A 19,881-nucleotide genomic window follows, 5' to 3' on the forward strand; every position below is an offset into this window, starting at 1 on the left:
TGTTGAACAATTACATAAAACAGCAAAAGCTGAACTAAGTTACACTCTAAATATCAGAATACAAAGTTACCAACTCATAAAGCAAGCGACCAACAAGAAGTCTCAGCAAAGAAAATGAGAGGATCTAAACTTAATTTCAATAAAACAATATTATTTCAACTAAGCAACGCTGAATAAAAGCAGCATCAAATATTAGGTTTCAAATTCTACATGTAGAAGCATAAATATCTAGGCACCTGTTTGATGCATAATACAAACCAAAAACCAACTTGACACACTTCACGGCCTACTGAAAAAATATGCCTCCGCCAAAATGCATCACGTCAGTCACACAACTTGAGCTCAGAAGTCAATCAAACCCACCATACGTGCAGATCTTTTTTTTTGAAACTGTTAACTGTATTGTATTAGTAATAGAAAGTTACATGTAATAATGGTTCACGAAAAAATAGGTTACCCAAAACAACTGGGAGCCCCATACAAAAACGCTCAAGGGTCCAAAAAATCCCAAATAAAACTATACAATGAATCACGAGTGGGAATAAAAACAAGTAGGCGTTCAGTAGCTCAAAAAGGTCGTTGGAAAGCCCTTTGAAGGGTGGGTTGCTAGAAGCTTCCTCCCTAGCAAGGAGATCAGCATCAGTATTAGCTTCCCTCCATACATGCCTCCACGAGATGCTAAGCGGGCTTGTAATGGGCAAAACTTCATCAAAGAGATGGGCCAATCGCCACGAGCAGGGGCAGAGGCTAAAGCCCAGGGAATGGTGTTCTTGGAGTCACCTTCGATGACCAACGTGTTGCCCCAGCTCGGAATGAATTTTCTGAGGCCAACAAGGAGGGCTAGAGCTTCGGCAAAGGTGGAATTGGCATGGCCGATAGGGAAGGAGAAAGAGAGGAGAATATTGACATTATGAATTCTGAAAATTCCACCAGACGAGCAGCTTTTTGAATTTCATTTTTCATCTTGGTTGCTTTATAGTTATTTCCAATGCATACCCATGGTGTGACTCTTTGATCCTAAAGCATTTGTAACTAAGCATCTGTAACCCATAAAGACATCCAAAACAACTTTCTGGAAAAAGTAAATGCAAACCATGCCATCCACCACTGACCATTCCACCACACACAATACTGAGTCCCTTGATGATACTTTTCCATTTTTCTTGTTTACTTGTCATGGAAAATTTATCAAAATACACCTCACTTTTCAACTAAATAACATTTTACCCTTTCTTACTATTCCAACTACAAATCATGTGCATTTTGACAGGCATTTCGAAATTAAATCAAAACATGTGAGTAAAATGGAAGACAGTTAATATCTTGGGTGTGATTTGACAAATTTCCCTTGTTTTATTGCTCGTTGTACGCTTATACTAATAAACACCCTGATAGAAGACCTCCAATGCATTAAGAAATACAGAATTAGACAAAAATTACATCCATATGAAAGATAGATGCCTCCCAAAAAGACTGTCCCTCAACAAGACCACTACATCCTCTGGAATGCAAAGAAACCTAGTTCATCTGTAAAACAACATGTGAAAAACCCCATAATGGAAATTCTGCCTCCTACACTACAAAAATTGTTATTATCCCTGCTCGTTAAGTATGCCAGCCACATAAATGCAGTCAAACTGATGCATGTGTTTGCTTCTGTACAAATGCCACACCCTTCTCAATGCTGGCCTTCAATTCTGGCTTCAAAGCCTCCAAAGCCTTCTCCTCATAGTCAGTTAGCCCTTGAAGATCAGCAGATATCACAGCCTCAACACCTTTACGCCCAAGCTTAACCCTTGATGCAAAGAAAGGTAGCTCAGTGAGTTCAGACTGAACATAGGAGCACTCAAAAACATCTCCATCTCCATCTAAAGCTCGAAGTGAAGACTCAACAAATCTAGCTGCAGCATAAGCCATCGAAAGAGTTGCAGACCCAGCACCTGCTTTCGCCTCCACAACTTCAGTCCCTGCATTTTGAATCCTCACTGTTAATTCTTCTATCTCTTCCTTAGTAAAGGTAACTGAAGGCTTGGTCTTCGATAGCAAGGGCAAAATGGTAATTCCAGCATGACCCCCAATAACTGGTACATCAACATCGATGAGCCTTAGGTTCTTTTTCTCGGCAACAAATCTATTTGCCCTCACAACATCAAGGGTGGTTACCCCAAACAATTTTTTGGGATCACAAACACCTTTCTGTTTGAGAACCTCAGCTGCAATAGGAACAGTAGAATTGACCGGGTTGCTTATAATGCAAATCAAAGCTTCAGGGCAATTATCAGCAACAGCTTCAATCAATGTCTTGACAATTCCTGCATTGATATTGAAGAGATCATCTCTTGTCATACCAGGCTTTCGAGGCACTCCAGCAGGTATAACAACTAAATCAACACCCTTCAAAGAGTCAGCCAATTCTGAAGGCCCAGTAAAGTCTAAGACCTTAGATGGGGTGTTACAATGGCTGAGGTCAGCTGCAACTCCTTTCACATTGGCTATATCATATAGATGGAGAGAAGAGACCAAGGGTGACATTTTGATCAATAATGATAATGGTTGCCCAATTCCACCTGCTGCTCCAAGAATAGCAACTTTGAACGATGCTTTAGGTTGCAAACTCTTTGAAATGCTCTTGTTTTGGTTTAAATATGTGGGTTTTGATGCTTGAAGAGAAGCAATGGAGCCTTGGCCCAAGAAAGATCGTTCTGATGTCAAGCTTAGACCAGTTGTTGGTCTGAGACCACAGAAGCTCTGAATGGGATTCCATGAATTGTTTCTAGCAACAAAGGGCTTGCTGAATTTGAACCTTGAGCAAGAAATGGTACTATAAGAAGCAACCGATCCCATGGAGAAGCTCGCTGGTGCTGATTTTGCCATTTTTCAATATGAATGGGACTGAGGAAACCAGCCTTACTACCTAACTGCAGATAGAAAAAATGGGAGTTAGTTGTGACTTTGCTGTGTGATCATCATCATCATCAGAATCTTATCCCAACTATTTGGGATCAGCTACACGGAGTCATGTTCGGCCATTCTGCTCAATCAAGGGCAATACCCTCAATGAGACCATAAAATAATCTAAGCATACCATGTTTACGATATATCAACCATTGCATAAACTTGAAGAAAACAACTAATTGCCTCTGTTTCATCAGTAAAAGATAAGGGAATCTGGAAAGAAAGATTACAGACATCAGATATGGGGAGGAAACCGCTAACGGTCAAGAAAAAACAGTTTTAACAAAAAATGCCCTAAGAAATAAATGATAACTTCAGATTTTTTGCTTGGGTTGCTCAAATTGGCCTAATAAGAACTGTAAGGCTTAAATACATGACATACAATTCAAGTTAAGGTTCCACAGAATTTAAAATTAAGTTTTATCTTCGGACCTACTGTGAGAGAAAAAAAGCTACCGAGCAATTAGAATTCAAGCTCATTTCAGCCACATAAGAAACAAACAATATATATTAATGACTTCCTCTTTAAAGTTTAAACTTGCTCACAATTTATAAGACCGGCAACTTCTTTTTTTTTGGGAAAATTTTCTTGAATTTTTTTTAAAAGACCAACAAAAGTCATCCTCAAATTCTACAAGTCATAGTTCATTTGCCCAACAATAAAATAATTGACTGTAACTTAAAAATATAGTTTCCTTTTTGTTGATCTACAACTTAACAAATAGTTCCTCATCAAAACACAGACTTAAAAGGTTTTTCCTTTTTCCATATACTTGTTGTAATGGTTAAGGCCATTTCTTTAATCTCTTTCTCAGAGGCTCACACTACAAAAAACAAATACATAAAAATAAAAATATACAAGAAAATGAAACTCTGTAACATTTCGCAGTTTTCCCAATAAGTTATTTGGCTACAGGCACAATACATCAATAAAAAGGAAAAAAACAAAGTCATTTTCTGATGGAAACCACAGCGCAAAATTTCTCTCTGTAAATGCACAATATACAAATTTTTATCATTCCTACAATTTCACATAGTGTATATATAAAATCACTTATTAGCTAGGCACCAAGTTTCTCACCCTAAATGCACAATATACAATTTCTCTCTCTAAATGCCCAATTCACCTTGAAAAGCATGCATTTTCAGCAAGAAACAGATCTGTTCTGAAAGGAAGTTTTGCATGCAATAAGCTGCAGAGATCTAATATTGAACAGAACCATTTGAATGAAGAAAAATCACTTGATGTCTCAGAGAAATTTGGTAGTAATACACATTAGCTAAAGAAAAGACTGAACTAGGAGAGCGAGGCACCTGGTAAGAAAAGCAGAGCAGATCCCCTCCTTCGCTTTCTCTCTCTAAAAAGGTCAAGTGATCTCGTTTATATCTCTCTACAAATATGCAGCGGGGACGTGACAAAAGACAGATCCTTAATGAGGTGGCTCGAGGCTCAAATGGAAGCGGGTATACATCCTCGTTCGCTGCTCTTGATCTGACGGTGTAGAGAGCGCCATGTAAAGCCCTCTTTCCGATGCGCGACGATTCCAAGATCCGAGTTTCACGAATTACGAAAACAAACAAAGAAACCGAGTTTCACGGTAAAGGCGCCGCGCTTGCACGAATGTTAATGAACTTTTCTATCAATTCACCGAATGAACGCTCGAAACAAATCGATCGTTGGAAGGTACTAATTTTTACCATATCTAATGTGTAAATTAAATTTTTTTTCATAAGATTGATTATGAGGATGAAGAGAATACATTTGTAAAATTTAAAATCATATAAATACCACAAACATAATTTTTTAAAAATGTATTTGCATTATACTATGATACAACCGGTTGTTCTTCTTATTTTTTAGCTTTCCATTTGACTAAATCACACCTCTTAAGGGAGTTTAGTAAAAAAACAAAATATTAAATTTTTTATTTAAAACAAAACAGTATTGAGGAGGACATATGAAAATACAAATGGGGGTATCTATAATTTTCTCTAATTTTAAAAATCATTTTATAGAATGTGACACATATGTAAATCTCCCAAAGAGAGGGACATATGATTTTAAGTGACATTATTATCTATTTTTTATATCAAATTAATTAATAATAAAAAAAAAAAAGATATAAGACATGAAGGTCAATACATATACAAAAATTGAGAGTTGGTAGGGTTATGCCTACATTATATTGTATCTAACAAAAGAAATAGGGATGCGCTTATCTATATGGAAAATTGTTTCATGCTGGTTGGACTGCATTTCTACATATACGGGCCAAAAAGTATAAAGCATCCATTTTAAATATGGATGCAAATAGGTTTTCCATCTAAAAACAATGGAAACTATATGTTCAAATGCTTTTTTACAAGAATTATTATTTTTAGTTTTAAAATTTTATTTATTTTTTCACATTCATCATGTCCATGTTAGAGATTATATGTCCTTAAAAATTAAGTCTTAAAATCCAACTCAAAAATGGATTTATCAAAAAGCCCATATTTCTACATATATGGGCTTGGCCGCATAGAAACCGGGTCTTATTCACATATAGTTTAGAATAGAAAAATATTCTCTGTATATATAATATATGAAAAGTATAGAAGAGAGAGGCGTGTGAGAAAAAGGAACGTTGTATCTGCACACTCGTCTTCACGAGAATGATAATAACTTATTTCTTGCATCGTTTTGTTGAGAGACGCGATCTTGCCATAAAAATCGGTATTATGACATCATCAAATCGAGTATTATCTTGGATGGCATTATACAAATATGGCCTCAGGCTTTTATTCACGTTAAACTTCTTTCATTTTATTAATGTGGGATTTGAGCATAATACTTATTGTGAATAGAAAGCAATATAGTATAGGCTTAGAAAGGTAATATAATATAGATGTTTATTATAAAAGGTAATACACAAGTAGTGTTGTGGTGTAGTTAGTTATCATGTCCGTCTTACACACTAAAAGTCCCTGGTTCGAAGCTGGACAGATAAAACACCTAAAAGGTACCTGAGCAGCATGATTTTTTTATAAATAAAATGTAATACAACAAGTATCATGCATTTCAAACATGCATTTGCATTCCGATTATCGTAAAATTAAATTAGATATGTAAAGGTCATACAATATAGACATGATAGGTCTTTTTCTCTCTCTCATATGTGAATGTCTTTTTCTTCTTTTTTTTAAATGCTTATTGTTATATATATTTTTACTTCGGAATAAATAGTCTAAATATATATATTTTTTATTTTTATAATATGGTGGTCTTTAATATAAATTTAAGAATATTAATTTCAAGATTGGGTTCATACAATGAGGCTATTTAAAACCTCTCTCTCTACTAACAATCTCTTCCACTAAATTTATTCTAGAAACCTAAAAGATTAGATATGTTTAAAATTAAAGTGTTATTTCGAAAATCGATACGCATTCTAATAATTTGTACATTGATAACCAAATATTGTATTTTATTTATTAATTTATTTGTATTGTAAATTATGTAATGTACTATTTTTCTTAAAGTTGTCAATAATATATTTTAAATTAGATGATATTATAAGATATTTTGGATTTGTTATTATTTGTATTGTAAAATAATTATAAAATATAAATTAACCACTTCAATTTCAATATATAATATTATAATTAGTTAAGTTGTAATAATTTTGGATTATAGTTAGTTAGGTTGTAATAATTTAAGTGTTTTTTAGTGGAATAGGGTTTTCCACCAATTCGAGATTTTGGTGACCACTTTTTCATCGATTTAATGTATTCTTTATTATAGTCCATGTATGATTATATGCTTCATCTATGATAATTTTATGGTTTTTCTTTTGTGTGATGTAAATTTAATGGTTAACATAAGTTCATACAAGAATGAATCAATATTCGTATATTGATAAAAAAAAAATGAAAGTTAATAATGTAGTACCCCATTTCTTATTGGATTACTAAAAACAACATTTATACTGATTTTTAATAAATTTTTTGGATTTTTTTTATTGCTGAATCCGATTGATTCGGCCAATTCTCGATCTAAACTGCCGATTTATAGATCCGGATGGGTTTTTGGGGTGCCTGATCGAGAACACAGATCCATTTTTTAAACCATTGGTTGAGAGTAAGTGAGAGAGAGAGAGAGAGGGGTGCATATTCATTGAGAGAGAGAGAGAAATTATATATAATATAGCCCCTTTGGGCATAAACAAAAATAGGGTTTTGTTTGTATGCGGTTGTAGCATTGAACAATTAAATTAAGACACACCTCCAAATTTTATCATAACCATAGTTTTGGTATAAAAAATTTGTTAGGATGACTTGAAAATCTAGTCTCATTTTTAATTATGAAATCTTATACTCTAAAAATAGTTCAAATCAAGTAGATTGATAAATATTTAAAATTTTTAAAAATAAATGGTCTACATAATATGTTGCAAAATGCAATATTCTTAAGACTCAAAATCTTTTGGGGACAATCTCTAAAGGGGGTCAATTACCATATGAGGGTCTTTTGCCAAATATCAAGAGGAACACCCCTCACCCACTGCTCTAGTTTTTTTCCTAAGTTGCCTGGTTGGTAGTGCTTTTTAATGGTTTTGTGTTATGTACATGGGCAAGGCCGCAACTGAATGTGGCAAAGTTGCATACAGGGGTCAGGCCAAAGAGGAGAAAGAGGAGTCTTTCATGGGAAGTGGTTATTCGGTTCCAGCTGAAGCAGTCACGTTGACAAAGTTAGGAATATTTTTCGGTCTTCTTTGTTATTAGAAGTTGTTGCTGTTATTTATTATTTATGTTGCACTTGTTGAGGATTTGTGTTATGTTAGCACTTATTTAAATTTGTGTTTTGAATAAATAAAGTATGAGATTAATTACAGCATTGTGGTACTTTACCGGAAGCTAGTGGATTCCCTCGAATCAACCCAACTCTGTTTCTTTCTTTATTTTCTGCGGTCATCACCATAGGGAAGGAAAAAGGTACCTTGTTTGTACCAAAGTGGTATCAGAGCTCAGGGATGGATCAGCGGGTGAAGCAATTGGAAAAAGCAATGCAGTCATTTTCATCTTGTCAAAATGAGATGATAAACAAAATGACTGAAATGTTTAACAAATTGAATAGCCGGATGGACCAAATAGCTGACTAATCCAATCGAGAAAGTGGTGAAAATTCACTTAACATAGCTAATGGAGGACGGGCTATCACCACAGCGAGTTTTCATCATCTTATGCTCCTAAACTAGTGAAATTGGATTTTCCTCGCTTCAATAGCAGAGAAGATCCCACTAGCTAGCTCTGCAGGGCAGAGCAGTTTTTTCAATTTCAGGGGACCCCAATAGCTGATGAAGTATCTTTGGCATCATTTCACCTTGAAGGCGATGCTCAGTTGTGGTTCCAACTGCTGAAACAGGAATCATCCTCCATAACTTGGGACGATTTTAACGAAGCACTCCATTCTCGTTACGGCCCTAGCCATTTCTGTTATTTCTTCGGTGAACTCCACAAACTACAACAAACTGGCTCAGTGCGGGATTACCAAAACCAGTTTGAACAACTTCTATTCAAAGTTGGGTTTCTATCACAAGCTCGACCGGTCAGTTGTTTCATCAGTGGGCTGCACAAATCCATCAGAACCGATGTACAGGCTAAACAACCCACATCTCTATCAGCTGCAATCAGGGTGGCTAGATTGAATGAGGCAAGGAACTTGTCCAAGCGAAGGGCAAACTCACCAGCTCCGAGGCATGGATCTCAGACTGATCAACTGCCCAACCGTTCACCTGCGATACCAGTAAAGAGATTGTCCCCGGCAGAGTTGCAGGAACGTAGAAACAAAGGGCTTTGTTACAATTGTAGCAAAAAATTCAGCCTGAGATATCGTTGCAAAAAGTTGTTTGTTATCGAAGCTTGCTTGGACGAAGCTGAAGGAGACGTTGTCATGGAAGAGGAATTAGCCGAAGACCTTATGGCAGAAAGACCAAAGATATCTCTTCATGCCATCTCCGAAACCCATGCACCTGAAACAATGAAGGTTAAAGGCAAACTAAGACAAGCCATAATTACTATCCTAGTTGATTCTGGTAGTACTCACAATTTTGTGAGTGAGAAATTGGTTGAAAAGGTGGGATTAAAACCAATTTTTGGTGGTCAATTTGAAGTAATGGTGGCATCTAGAGAAAGACTTGCTATCCCAGGTAAGTGTACCAACGTCCAACTTAATCTACAAAGGGTTCCTATCATTGCTGATTTTTATTTACTGCCATTACAAGGCTACGATGTGGTATTGGGGACTCAGTGGCTTCGTACACTGGGGCCAAGTTACATATGAAATTTCACATTGAAAGAAAATATGTGGCATTGCAAAGCTTGTCCGTACCAGATAACAAAGTGGTAAGCCATTCTCAGATGGAACGTTTGACTCGAAAGAAAAAAGAAGGAGCTTTATTACAACTGTTTTCCTTGGGGGCTCGACAACTTCAGACTGCTAGCTCTCCCGTCTCTTCAGATTTGCAGCAGCTTCTTGATAAATACAACGGAGTGTTCACTAAACCTAAGAGCCTACCACCTCCACGCATCCAAGCTCACAAAATTCCTCTACTGTCGGGACAAGGCCCAGGTTGTCTAAAACCATATCGGTATCCACATCATCAAAAGGCCGAAATTGAAAAATTAGTATCAGAGATGCTATCTTCGGAAGTGATTCATCCAAGCAATAGTCCATATTCATCACCCGTCATCTTAGTAAAGAAACATGACGGCTCGTGGCGAATGTGTGTCAACTATAGGGCTTTGAATAAAATTACAATTAAGGATAAAATTCCCATTCCATTGATTGATGAACTTTTGGATGAATTGAATGGCGCGCAATATTTTTCAAAGTTGGATCTTCGCTCAAGTTATCAGCAAATTCATGTGTTTCCAAAGGATATGGAGAAGACAACATTCCGAACACATCACAACCACTATGAATTCATGGTAATGCCCTTTGGTCTCACCAACGCACCTTCTATTTTTCAAGCTCTCATGAACAAGGTATTTAAACAATATTTGAGAAAATCTATCATTGTCTTTTTTGACGACATTTTAGTTTACAACAAGACTTGGGTGGAACATATGAAACACTTAGAGTGTATTCTCTCGATTTTAAAAACCCACCAGTTGTTTGTATAGCTTGAAAAATATCAATTTGGCCAAAGGGAAGTTAAGTACCTTGGCCACATCATAACCAATGCAGGTGTGGCAGTGGACCCTGACAAAATAACTGCTAAGTTGGGATGGCTAAAACCCCATAACGCCTAAAGCCTTACATGGATCCCTGGGGTTGACCGGCTATTACAGAAAATTTATCCAAGATTACGATAAAATATCTGCCACCCTTACTAAGATGCTTAAGAAGAATTCCTTCTTATGGACTCCACAGGCTAAAGAAGTATTCCAACGACTCAAGAAAGCAATGACAGGTGCACCAGTCTTAGCTCTTCCAGATTTTTCAAAAAAAACCATTATTGAATGTGATGCTTCTAGTTCAGGGATTGACGTCGTTTTGATGCAAGAAAGACCCATCACATTCTTTAGTGATGCCTTACAAGGAAAGCAACTCATGTTTTCTACATATGAGAAATAAATCTTGGCCCTTGTATTAGCAGTCCAGAAGTGGCGACCATATCTCCTGAGAAGGCAGTTTATTGTACGCATCGATCACCAAAGCCTCAAGCAGTTGTGGGCTCAGAAAATCACGACGGTAGCACAACAACGATGGCTTTACAAATTGATGGGCTTTGATTTTGTCATAGAATATAAAAGTGGAAAAGAAAATACGGTAGCAAATGCACTTTCAAGAAGGGAAGAAGGAGTAAGCCAAGGATAAATTATAGCCATTTCTTACCCTCTACCTAACTGGGTAGACGCCCTCAAGGAAGAAATGGGGAAAAATCGAACTCTTCAATGGTTAGTACAGCTTGTCAAAGAAGGGGAAGCTGTCGGACCCTGGAAAATCCAAGACGAAATTTTGTTTTTCAAAAATAGAATTTATTTGGCAGACAACTCTCCTTTGGTTGATGCTATAATCAGACAGTTTCATGGAAGCACGCATGAAGGATTTCAAAAAACTCTCCATCGCATCCGATCCAATTTTTACTAGACGGGCATGCATCAAAAGATCAAGGACCACATTAAACAGTGTGACATTTGCCAACGTCACAAGGTAGAGCAACTCACCTTTACTGGACTCCTACAGCCGCTGCCCATACCAAACCAGATTTGGGAAGATATTGCGATGGATTTCATCGATGGGATGCCAAATTCAAAAGGGTCATCTACCATATTGGTGGTAGTAGATTGACTGTCTAAATATGCACACTTTATAACTATAACCAATCCCTATACAATTGTAAGTATTGCTCAAGTTTTCTTTGATCAGGTTTTTCGTTTGCATGGAATGCCTAGGTCAATTGTGTGTGATCGAGATCCGATTTTTATGAGGCTTTTTTGAAAAGAATTGTTTCGATTGAACGGAACAGATTTTAATTTCAGTTCAGCGTATCATCCCTAAACAGATAGAAAAAGTGAAGTAGTGAATCGTACAATGGAAATGTACCTCCGCTGTTTTACTAGTTCTCAACCAAAACACTGGGCCAAGTGGCTAACGTGGGTAGAGTTTTGTTACAATCCCAACTGGCATTCAACCATCAAATGAACACCCTTTGAAGTGGTATATGGGCGAGCCCCACCCACTCTTCTAACCTATGTACCAGGAATAGCCAGGGTCACTGCAATGGAACAATAATTATGTGATTAGACAAGGTTATCAAGGATTTGAAAGAGCAAATCAAAGATGCACAAGCTATGATAAAACGCGTCTACGACAGCAAGCACCAAGAGAGATAATTTTCAATAGGAGATATGGTGTATCTGAAGTTGCAACCGCATCGGCAATTATCTGTGGCCATGAGACAGAATTTGAAACTATCTCCAAAATATTACGGTCCCTTCAAGATCTTACAGTGAATTGGAGCGGTGGCTTACAAATTAGAATTGCCACCCAACTCTCGAATTCGCCCAGTTTTCCATGTTTCTCTCCTTAAAAAGCAACTTGGGATGAATACTATTGTTCAAACTCAAATTCCCTCGATCAGAGAAGGTGATGAGGCGCTGATTGCTAAACCTCAGGCAATACTTGATCGTAAAACAAGAAAGAAGAAACAAGAACTAATGGTCCATTGGCAAGGGTTCTCACCGATAGAAGCCATATGGGAAGAAATGAGTTTTATGAAACAGCAATTTCTAGAACTTGCCCTTGAAGACAAGGGCGAAATTTAAGAGGGGAGGAGTTGTTATGTATATGGGCAAGGCTGTAACTGAGCGTGTCAAGGTTGCATACAGGTGTCAGGTCAAAGAATAGAAAGATGAGTCTTTCATGGGAAGTGGTTATTCGGTTCCAACTGAAGCAGTCACGTTGACAAAGTTAGGAATATTTTGTAGCCTTCTTTGTTATTAGCAGTTATTGTTGTTATTTAGGATTTTTGTTGCACTTGTTTAGGAGTTGTTCATGTTGTTTAGGATTTCTATTATGTTGGCACTTATTTAAAGTTGTGTTTTGAATGAATAAAGTATGAGATTAATTACAGCACTATGGTGTTTTACCGGAGGCTAGTGGGTTCCCTTGAATCTACCCAACTCTGTTTCTTTCCTTATTTTCTGCAGTCATCACCATAGGAACGGAAAAATGTACCTTGTATATACCATTTTGATAGCAAGTTCGCTAGCATGGCCGCAGGAATTTCTCTGCCCCACCTCGAAATCCTATGGTGAAACCTGCTAACCTCTCTTCAGGCCATTCTTGTGCAAGTTTTGTGGACCCTGTAATCCTCTCTTCAGGGTCTTTCACCTCTACCATTAATTTGCAGAGCGACTCATCGGCCAACATAGTGGTTCTGAGGGTTCAGAAGTTTTCCATATATTGCCTCCCCCCTGCTCTTACCCCAATTCACGGCCACAAGATCTCGAAATATAATAATGCAGGGGTAGCCCTCCATTGCAGTTCATGACATGAGATAGAATGTTGTTTGATGATATTAGAGAGCCAGTGTTGGTAGAGAGAGATAGGGGAGGGGGAGCAAGGTGAAAATAGACTTATTACAATCGCATGAAAAATCTAGAGAGAAAAAACAATGAAATGACAAAAAATGGGTTGGAAAAAAAGAACTAAAAAAGGGAAATGAGCTTACAAATAAGAGAAAACAATAAAATGGAAAATGGGTCTTACATTTCGGCCTTGGAGAAAGCCATTTATGGGTCCTCAATCTAGGAAGAATTCAAGAAAAGAAAAGCCCATATTTTCCATTGAGATTTCCATTGGGGTTGCAGCAAAGAGCTTAGCAGCGCTATGCAATGTTGCAGCTGTTGACGATGAGGAGCGGACAACAATGGTGGATGGAGGCGATGGCTTTGCTCTTGCTTCTGACGAGGACAAATTCTTCGAGGTTTTGGGGGAGGTGAAGATAGGCAAGAGTAAGAGGAAGGGCCAGAGAATAATAACTTAAGAAGACGCTTAGCTTGTGGTGAGTGCAGGAAAACTAGCCCCGTGACAGGTGTTTCAATTGCCGAGGTTGGAAGTGGTGCTCGTAATATTGGGGCAAATGATTTTCATACGGTAATTGATCCCCCAAAGAATGCCCGTGCGTAATTTTCTCAATCTTTTATTCTTTTTTCATATTCATACATCTCGATGTTGAGATGATCAATTAAAGAGTTTTTCCAACATCAAAACAACCATTTATGATGGATTTTAGAGGTGCACCTTAATTCTAAATTTTAAGTATGAGATTATGTAGTATAGTTACAAGGAAGTCACAATCACTTCTAGCAGCTAGATGTCAAAAATAACAAATCTCTACCTTAGCATGAATTTTAAAAGATATTCTCATCGACCGCCTTCTCCACATGCGTCCTTACATGGGCTCACCTTGCTTTCCTTTACACATAACCTTTTGTAACCAAACGTGATTGAAACTAATTGCCATCAATCTCAAGTGACCCTTCTTTTTTCTTATAAACTTATTTATATCGAATGACTCTCTTGCCTTTAAACAGCTTCATGAGATCCTAGGTACGATTATTCCGAATAGACTTCATTTCTTCATTCGTGACATTACTCCACCTGCTGTTGTCAATATCATGCATAACTTCATTAAAACTGGATGACTCTTGGCTTGTGGCTTGTGGATTTTTCTTATGAACTCATTTTCATCCAATAGCTCTCTTGCCTTTAGACAACTTAACAAGATCTCAGGTACGATTCTTCTAAAGAGACTTCATTTCTTCATTCGTGATATTACTCCACTTGCTATTGTCAATATCATGTATAACTTCCTTAAAAGTGGATGGTTCCTAGCTCATAGCAACTAATAGATAAGCTATCATGTCTATTATTTCACATGGACTTTTTTGCATATAATTTGGCGTATTTTCTATAGATGTCAACTCCACCTCAATTACATTACTATTGCTATTATTTTCTTTTTCTGCACCCTTTCTGAACATGTTTTAACAAGACACACTCATCAAACTTAACATCACAACTAATATTTAACTTAGTCGACTTAGGATCTGAGCAACATAGCTATAGCTCTTAACTTCAACTGTATAACCAAAGAAAATACACTTTTTTTATTTGGGACTCCACTTATTATCCTTCACATGAACATATTATGCATGACAAACAAAAAATTCTTAAATGAAAATAATCAACAGGTTTACTAGACCATAGCTATTGTGGTGTTTTGTAGTCTATTGCAATAAAACTTCATTGCAATTTTTGGATTCTAAAATTTTGAAAATTTGAAACCAAAAATAAAATTTGGAATTTTAAAATATGAAATTGTAGATTTTGGATTTTTCCGTGTTAAAATTTTGAAAATCCAAATATTGCAATTTTCATATTTTTGAAAGTTCTTAAAATTATAAATGTTATTTGCAAAAGAATTTTGGATTTTCAAAATCCAAAAATGTTGGGGGACTCTAAATTGAACTTTTTTAGATGTTTTTAGATGTTGAACATTTAAAAGTTCTAAAACGGATTTTGGAAATCTAAAAATATTCAATTTTGGGATATTGAGAATCCGAAAAGTACAATTTCTGTCAGTTGGCGTAAATGTAAATTTTGGATCTTGAAAATCCAAATGAGCAATTTGGTTATGTTTTAAAAATATCGACAAAATATTGTAATAAAGGACAAAATAGGTAGAGTGGTAATGACATGAAATTTTAGGTGATATTGCAATATTGTGGTGGTGCAAAATTTTAGGTGATATTGAAATTTTAGGTGATGTTACAAACCAATTAGGGCGTACCTCCAAAATTTTTCATAACATGTAAGTTTGGTGTAGATTATCTGAAAATCTATTTTTATATGTAACTATAAAATTTTAAACTCCAACAATAGGTAAAATCAAGTAGGTATATAAACATATGAAAATCTTAAAAATGAATAGTCTAGATAATGTGTTGTAAGATGCACTATTTTTATAACTCAATTTTTTTTTTTTTTATATTCATACATCTCGACATCGAGATGATCAATTAGATGGTTTTTTAACATTAAAATAATCTTTTCCCATAAATTTTTGAGGTGCATCTTTCATTTTTAAGATTGTAACCTTATATAAATTTTTTCCTTTTAATAATATTACTCTGTTTCACAAATATTTTGAAATGAAAAACTGTTTCATGCGGACTAGACTGCATTTCGACATATGGGGTTAAGAAAGTGTAAAACATCCATCTTAAAAATGGATGCAAGTAGGTGTTCTATCTAAAATCAGTGGAAACTAATGGTCCAAATGTTTTATAACTAGAATTATTATTTTTAGTTTTTAAATTTATTTAATTTTTAATATTCATGATCTCCATGTTAGAGATTGCATGTCCTTAAAAATTAAGCCTTAAAATCCATCTCAAAATAAATTTATTAAGAGGCCCGTATTTCTACACATACGGGCTTGGCCACATATAAACCGGGTCCGAAATGATATATCACGTGCCCCGCATACAACATGCACCACAAACCAGTTTCACGGGCTCTGAACGGCCCATACGTTGGCCGCGTGTCATATTTTCATCCACTCAAGTTTCAGGTATTTTAAAACTTTATTTTAAATGAAAAGTAAGTTTCCAAATTATCATATTATCTTACATAATGCATTTCAACCGTTCATACCCAAGGATCCGACGGCCGATAAGCCTCTATCCAGATTTCAGCCAGAATAGTATCAAGAACTTAATTGGTCCAATTGCCATCATATATTATCCACACTACAGAGTCTCAAGCTTAGTCCCCTGGCCTCACTCAACGCGCCGGAAAAAAATGGCAACTTCCGGCCTGCAAGCCCAATTCTCGGTCTACTCTAAACGGAAAACCGCCACCCACCCCATCCAAACCGCCTCCTACCAAGCCAAAGCCACCCCCCACCAAACCAAAGCCACCATTTTAGACCATAAAGCCATCTCAACCCTCAAACCCCACCAAAAGCCACTACTCAAACATTTTGCCGGCCTCCGCCCCTCGTCGGAAAACCACCCAACATTGCCAGAGAACCGCCCATCCCCGCCGGAGAACCGGAAGCCGCTTGTGGTGTTCGCTAAAAAATCAGGACGGAAGCTTGAAGGCCGGAACCTCCGTGTGGCTGTAATAGGCGGCGGGCCTGCCGGTGGGTCCGCGGCCGAGACTCTGGCGAGAGGCGGGGTGGAGACAGTTTTGATCGAACGGAAGCTCGACAACTGCAAGCCGTGCGGTGGTGCGATTCCGCTTTGCATGGTTGGAGAATTCGACCTGCCACTCGATATTATCGACCGGAAAGTGACGAAAATGAAGATGATCTCGCCTTCGAATGTCTCGGTAAATATCGGGCAAACATTAAAGCCCCATGAATATATCGGGATGGTGAGGAGAGAGGTTCTTGACTCGTTCTTAAGAGAGAGAGCCGCTAAGGCTGGAGCCCGAATCATTAATGGGTTGTTCCTGAAAATGGACTCGCCCGAGTCTGATGAGGCGCCTTATGTTCTTCACTATATTGAGTATTCAGGTAAGGTTTCTACCGGTGTTTTTAAGTCCGGCGATTTCTGATTCAGGTCGCCGATTAGAATGCATAATCGGTTTGGACGGAACCGTTACATAATCGTATAGGTTTCTCCCCCTCCCCCCAAAATCCCCTCTTATTTATTTATTTATTTATTTTATTTTGTAAAGAGCGAGGTTTTTGTAAGGTTGCAACTTTAAACATTCGCGCACCTCCAAATTTATTATAACATGCAATTTTAATGTAAATTTTTTGTAGAATTATCTGAAAGTCTATTGTCATTTCTAATTATAAAATTTTAAATTTAAAAACTAGTTAAAATTAAGTAGATCTTTAAACATATGGAAATCTTGAAAATGGATGGTCTAGATAATGTGTTGCAAGATGCATTATTTATAAGACTCATAATCTTTTTTCTTTTTTTTTCATATTCATACATCTTGATGTCAAGATGATCTATTAGAGGATTTTTCAACATTAAAGCAACATTCTCCAATATTCTACATTTTAAGGTTAAACCTGATATAAACGTTCTCCTTCTTTAAACTTATCACCCTTTTCTTGTTTTTCTTTTTTTTAAAAAAACTTATCATGTGGCTCCCACCTAAATCGTCATCTTATAATCCTCTATTTTAATTTTAATTTTAAATGTTTTTTTAAAAAAATTGGAACACTCATTCAGATTTCAAAACGATCCGAATCGCCGATCCGGACCGGTAGGGGGTGGAAGAGCGGTTATTTTAAACAATGGTTTCTACATTATGGAGTTGGGGGTGATCACGGGAAGTGAGAATGTGGAATCATATAACAGGATTTAAACTAGTGAATATTTTCACAATATTACCTGAATTTTCTTGAAAAAAATCTTCTTTTCTTTTATAAGTGGGGAGACCTTTGATAAATATAGACTGTTTTGGTTGCCAATCAAAGTAGCCCTTTTCAAAATAACGGTTGTTCTCCGTGTCATAAACATTTCAAAGTAGTAACGGTTGTTAGTTGCGACCCACTTTCATGCCCTCTTGAGTTTTAAATAATTTGAATCTTTGGTGATGTTTCAAAAGAACAGTTGGTATCCATTTTCATGCCATTTTAATTGGAAAAATTAGTCTAGATTATAACGGTTATGTAACGGCTGTTGTCCAAAACATAATGGACTGTTTCATATCTGATTCAACTACTGTGCGCCCCTCTGTCATTTAACAACATAAAGCGCTAATTATGATGACAACCGTTATTTCGGCATATAAAATACGTTATTTTGAACAATTTACGTCTATTGAGGCTCAGGCCAGGGAGGTGTGGGAGAGAAGCGCACAGTCGAGGTCGATGCAGTGATTGGCGCTGATGGTGCCAATAGCCGAGTTGCAAAATCCATAGATGCCGGTGACTACGAATTCGCAATTGCATTTCAAGAGCGCATAAAAATACCCGACGATAAAATGGCCTACTACAAGGACTTGGCCGAGATGTATGTCGGCGATGACGTATCTCCCGATTTCTATGGATGGGTCTTCCCCAAATGTGATCATGTGGCAGTGGGGACGGGCACCGTTATCTCGAAACCAGACATAAAGAAGTTTCAGGCAAGTTTCATAAACTTAACGGATCATATTGGTCTTGGGCTGTTATTGTTATATAACGGTAGTTGCAGCCTTTACTTACATGAATAAGAGAGTTGATAATGAATGGGTTTGATATTAAAAATAACAGATATAATGGTTGAAACGGATAAGTCAAAATAACGGGTGATGTATTTTCTTTTTTTTTAACTTCGTAATTTGCATTAGAAAGGATATTGTGGGTTTCTTTTTGAAAAATATAGGAAATAAACGAAATTATATAAATGAGAGAACTATTTTTCTTCAACTTGGGAAAACCATTAAACATTGCTAGACCATTAGAGAAAAACTTGTTATATTAAGGAAAAACCCGTTATTTACTCACCATAGGCATCATATCGCAATAAGCATCCGTCTGTAACAGCCATTGTACCATTACTTGACTGTTTTTCCTACCACTGTTTCAGCTTGCCACTCGAAACCGAGCCAAAGATAAGATAGAAGGTGGTTCTATCATAAGAGTAGAAGCTCACCCGATACCTGAGCACCCGAGACCTCGTCGAGTGAAGGATCGAGTTGCTCTGGTAGGCGACGCGGCCGGCTACGTCACCAAGTGTTCCGGGGAAGGCATCTATTTTGCAGCAAAATCAGGGAGAATGTGTGCCCAAGCTATAGTTGAGGGATCAGAAAATGGGGTTAGATCGGTGGGAGAAGAAGATTTGAGGCGTTATTTGAGTGAGTGGGATAAGACTTATTGGCCCACTTATAAGGTTTTGGACATTTTGCAAAAGGTGTTTTATAGGTCTAATCCTGCTAGAGAGGCTTTTGTTGAGATGTGTGGTGACAAGTATGTTCAAAAGATGACTTTTGATAGTTATTTGTACAAGACTGTGGTGCCTGGTAACCCTTTGGATGATTTGAAGTTGGCTTTTAACACAATTGGGAGTTTGGTGAGAGCAAATGCTCTAAGAAGAGAGATGAGCAAGATCAGTGCGTAAGTTGATATAACTAGGTTAGAGGACAAGAAAGGTCGGTTTTTTTTTTTTTTTTTTGGTGGTGATGGGTTAAGGAAATCTTTCCTTTGCCCAATTCCAACTTATAATTGCTTCTTATTTTTGTAAAATTTGGATTGTAATGCAAATGCCCATGGAGTTCTTCTATTTATGTTAGGTGTTGGTTTGTACTGCAAGAGGAATGAGTTCCAAGTAATTTGTGAACCCCATTTTAATTAACTTGTCTTATAAAAATTTGTCAATGGACAGCACAGACACCGCCACCTTGCTTCTACAAAGGTAAAA

At 36.9% G+C, this 19,881-nt stretch overlaps 2 protein-coding genes and 1 long non-coding RNA gene across 4 annotated transcripts; 1 reads left to right on the plus strand and 2 right to left on the minus strand.

Moving 5' to 3' along the window:
• Positions 1-1,333: 1,333 nt before the first annotated feature.
• On the minus strand, positions 1,334-4,340 carry LOC18422244 (malate dehydrogenase, chloroplastic). 2 transcript variants are annotated; one of them, XM_020663194.2, is made up of 2 exons: positions 4,270-4,340; positions 1,334-2,914 (listed from the first exon to the last, which is right to left on the minus strand). In XM_020663194.2, exon 2 carries the CDS (start codon positions 2,872-2,874, stop codon positions 1,633-1,635), a length of 1,242 nt encoding a protein of 413 aa, XP_020518853.1. In that variant the 5' UTR covers positions 2,875-2,914; positions 4,270-4,340; the 3' UTR covers positions 1,334-1,632. The 2 variants fall into 2 exon arrangements, with proteins under 2 accessions (XP_020518853.1, XP_006827259.1); XM_006827196.4 differs by having other exon boundaries at positions 1,334-2,918.
• A 3,739-nt stretch (positions 4,341-8,079) lies between these two features.
• Positions 8,080-12,531, minus strand: LOC148782642 (uncharacterized). Its single transcript, XR_016055084.1, has 2 exons — positions 11,546-12,531; positions 8,080-8,966 (listed from the first exon to the last, which is right to left on the minus strand). It is a non-coding gene; the product is annotated as an uncharacterized LOC148782642 (long non-coding RNA).
• A 3,735-nt stretch (positions 12,532-16,266) lies between these two features.
• On the plus strand, positions 16,267-19,772 carry LOC110007115 (Pyridine nucleotide-disulfide oxidoreductase family protein). Its single transcript, XM_020666262.2, has 3 exons — positions 16,267-17,030; positions 18,312-18,607; positions 19,051-19,772. The coding sequence occupies exons 1-3, from the start codon at positions 16,313-16,315 to the stop codon at positions 19,579-19,581; spliced, it is 1,545 nt and encodes a 514-aa protein (XP_020521921.1). The 5' UTR covers positions 16,267-16,312; the 3' UTR covers positions 19,582-19,772.
• The last annotated feature ends 109 nt before the right edge of the window (positions 19,773-19,881 follow it).

This window comes from Amborella trichopoda, chromosome 4 (genome assembly GCF_054954075.1).
Source record: "Amborella trichopoda isolate Santa Cruz 75 chromosome 4, AtrichopodaSantaCruz75HAP2 v2.0, whole genome shotgun sequence".
Classification (NCBI taxonomy): domain Eukaryota; kingdom Viridiplantae; phylum Streptophyta; class Magnoliopsida; order Amborellales; family Amborellaceae; genus Amborella; species Amborella trichopoda.

Bases quoted from the DNA above. Each gene is read 5' to 3' on its own strand.
- LOC18422244 (XM_020663194.2), bottom strand. From the start codon at position 2,874: ATGGCAAAATCAGCACCAGCGAGCTTCTCCATGGGATCGGTTGCTTCT.
- LOC110007115 (XM_020666262.2), top strand. From the start codon at position 16,313: ATGGCAACTTCCGGCCTGCAAGCCCAATTCTCGGTCTACTCTAAACGG. The intron at 17,031-18,311 runs GTAAGGTTTCTA...ATTGAGGCTCAG, and splicing joins TCACTATATTGAGTATTCAG to GCCAGGGAGGTGTGGGAGAG. The intron at 18,608-19,050 runs GCAAGTTTCATA...CCACTGTTTCAG, and splicing joins CAGACATAAAGAAGTTTCAG to CTTGCCACTCGAAACCGAGC.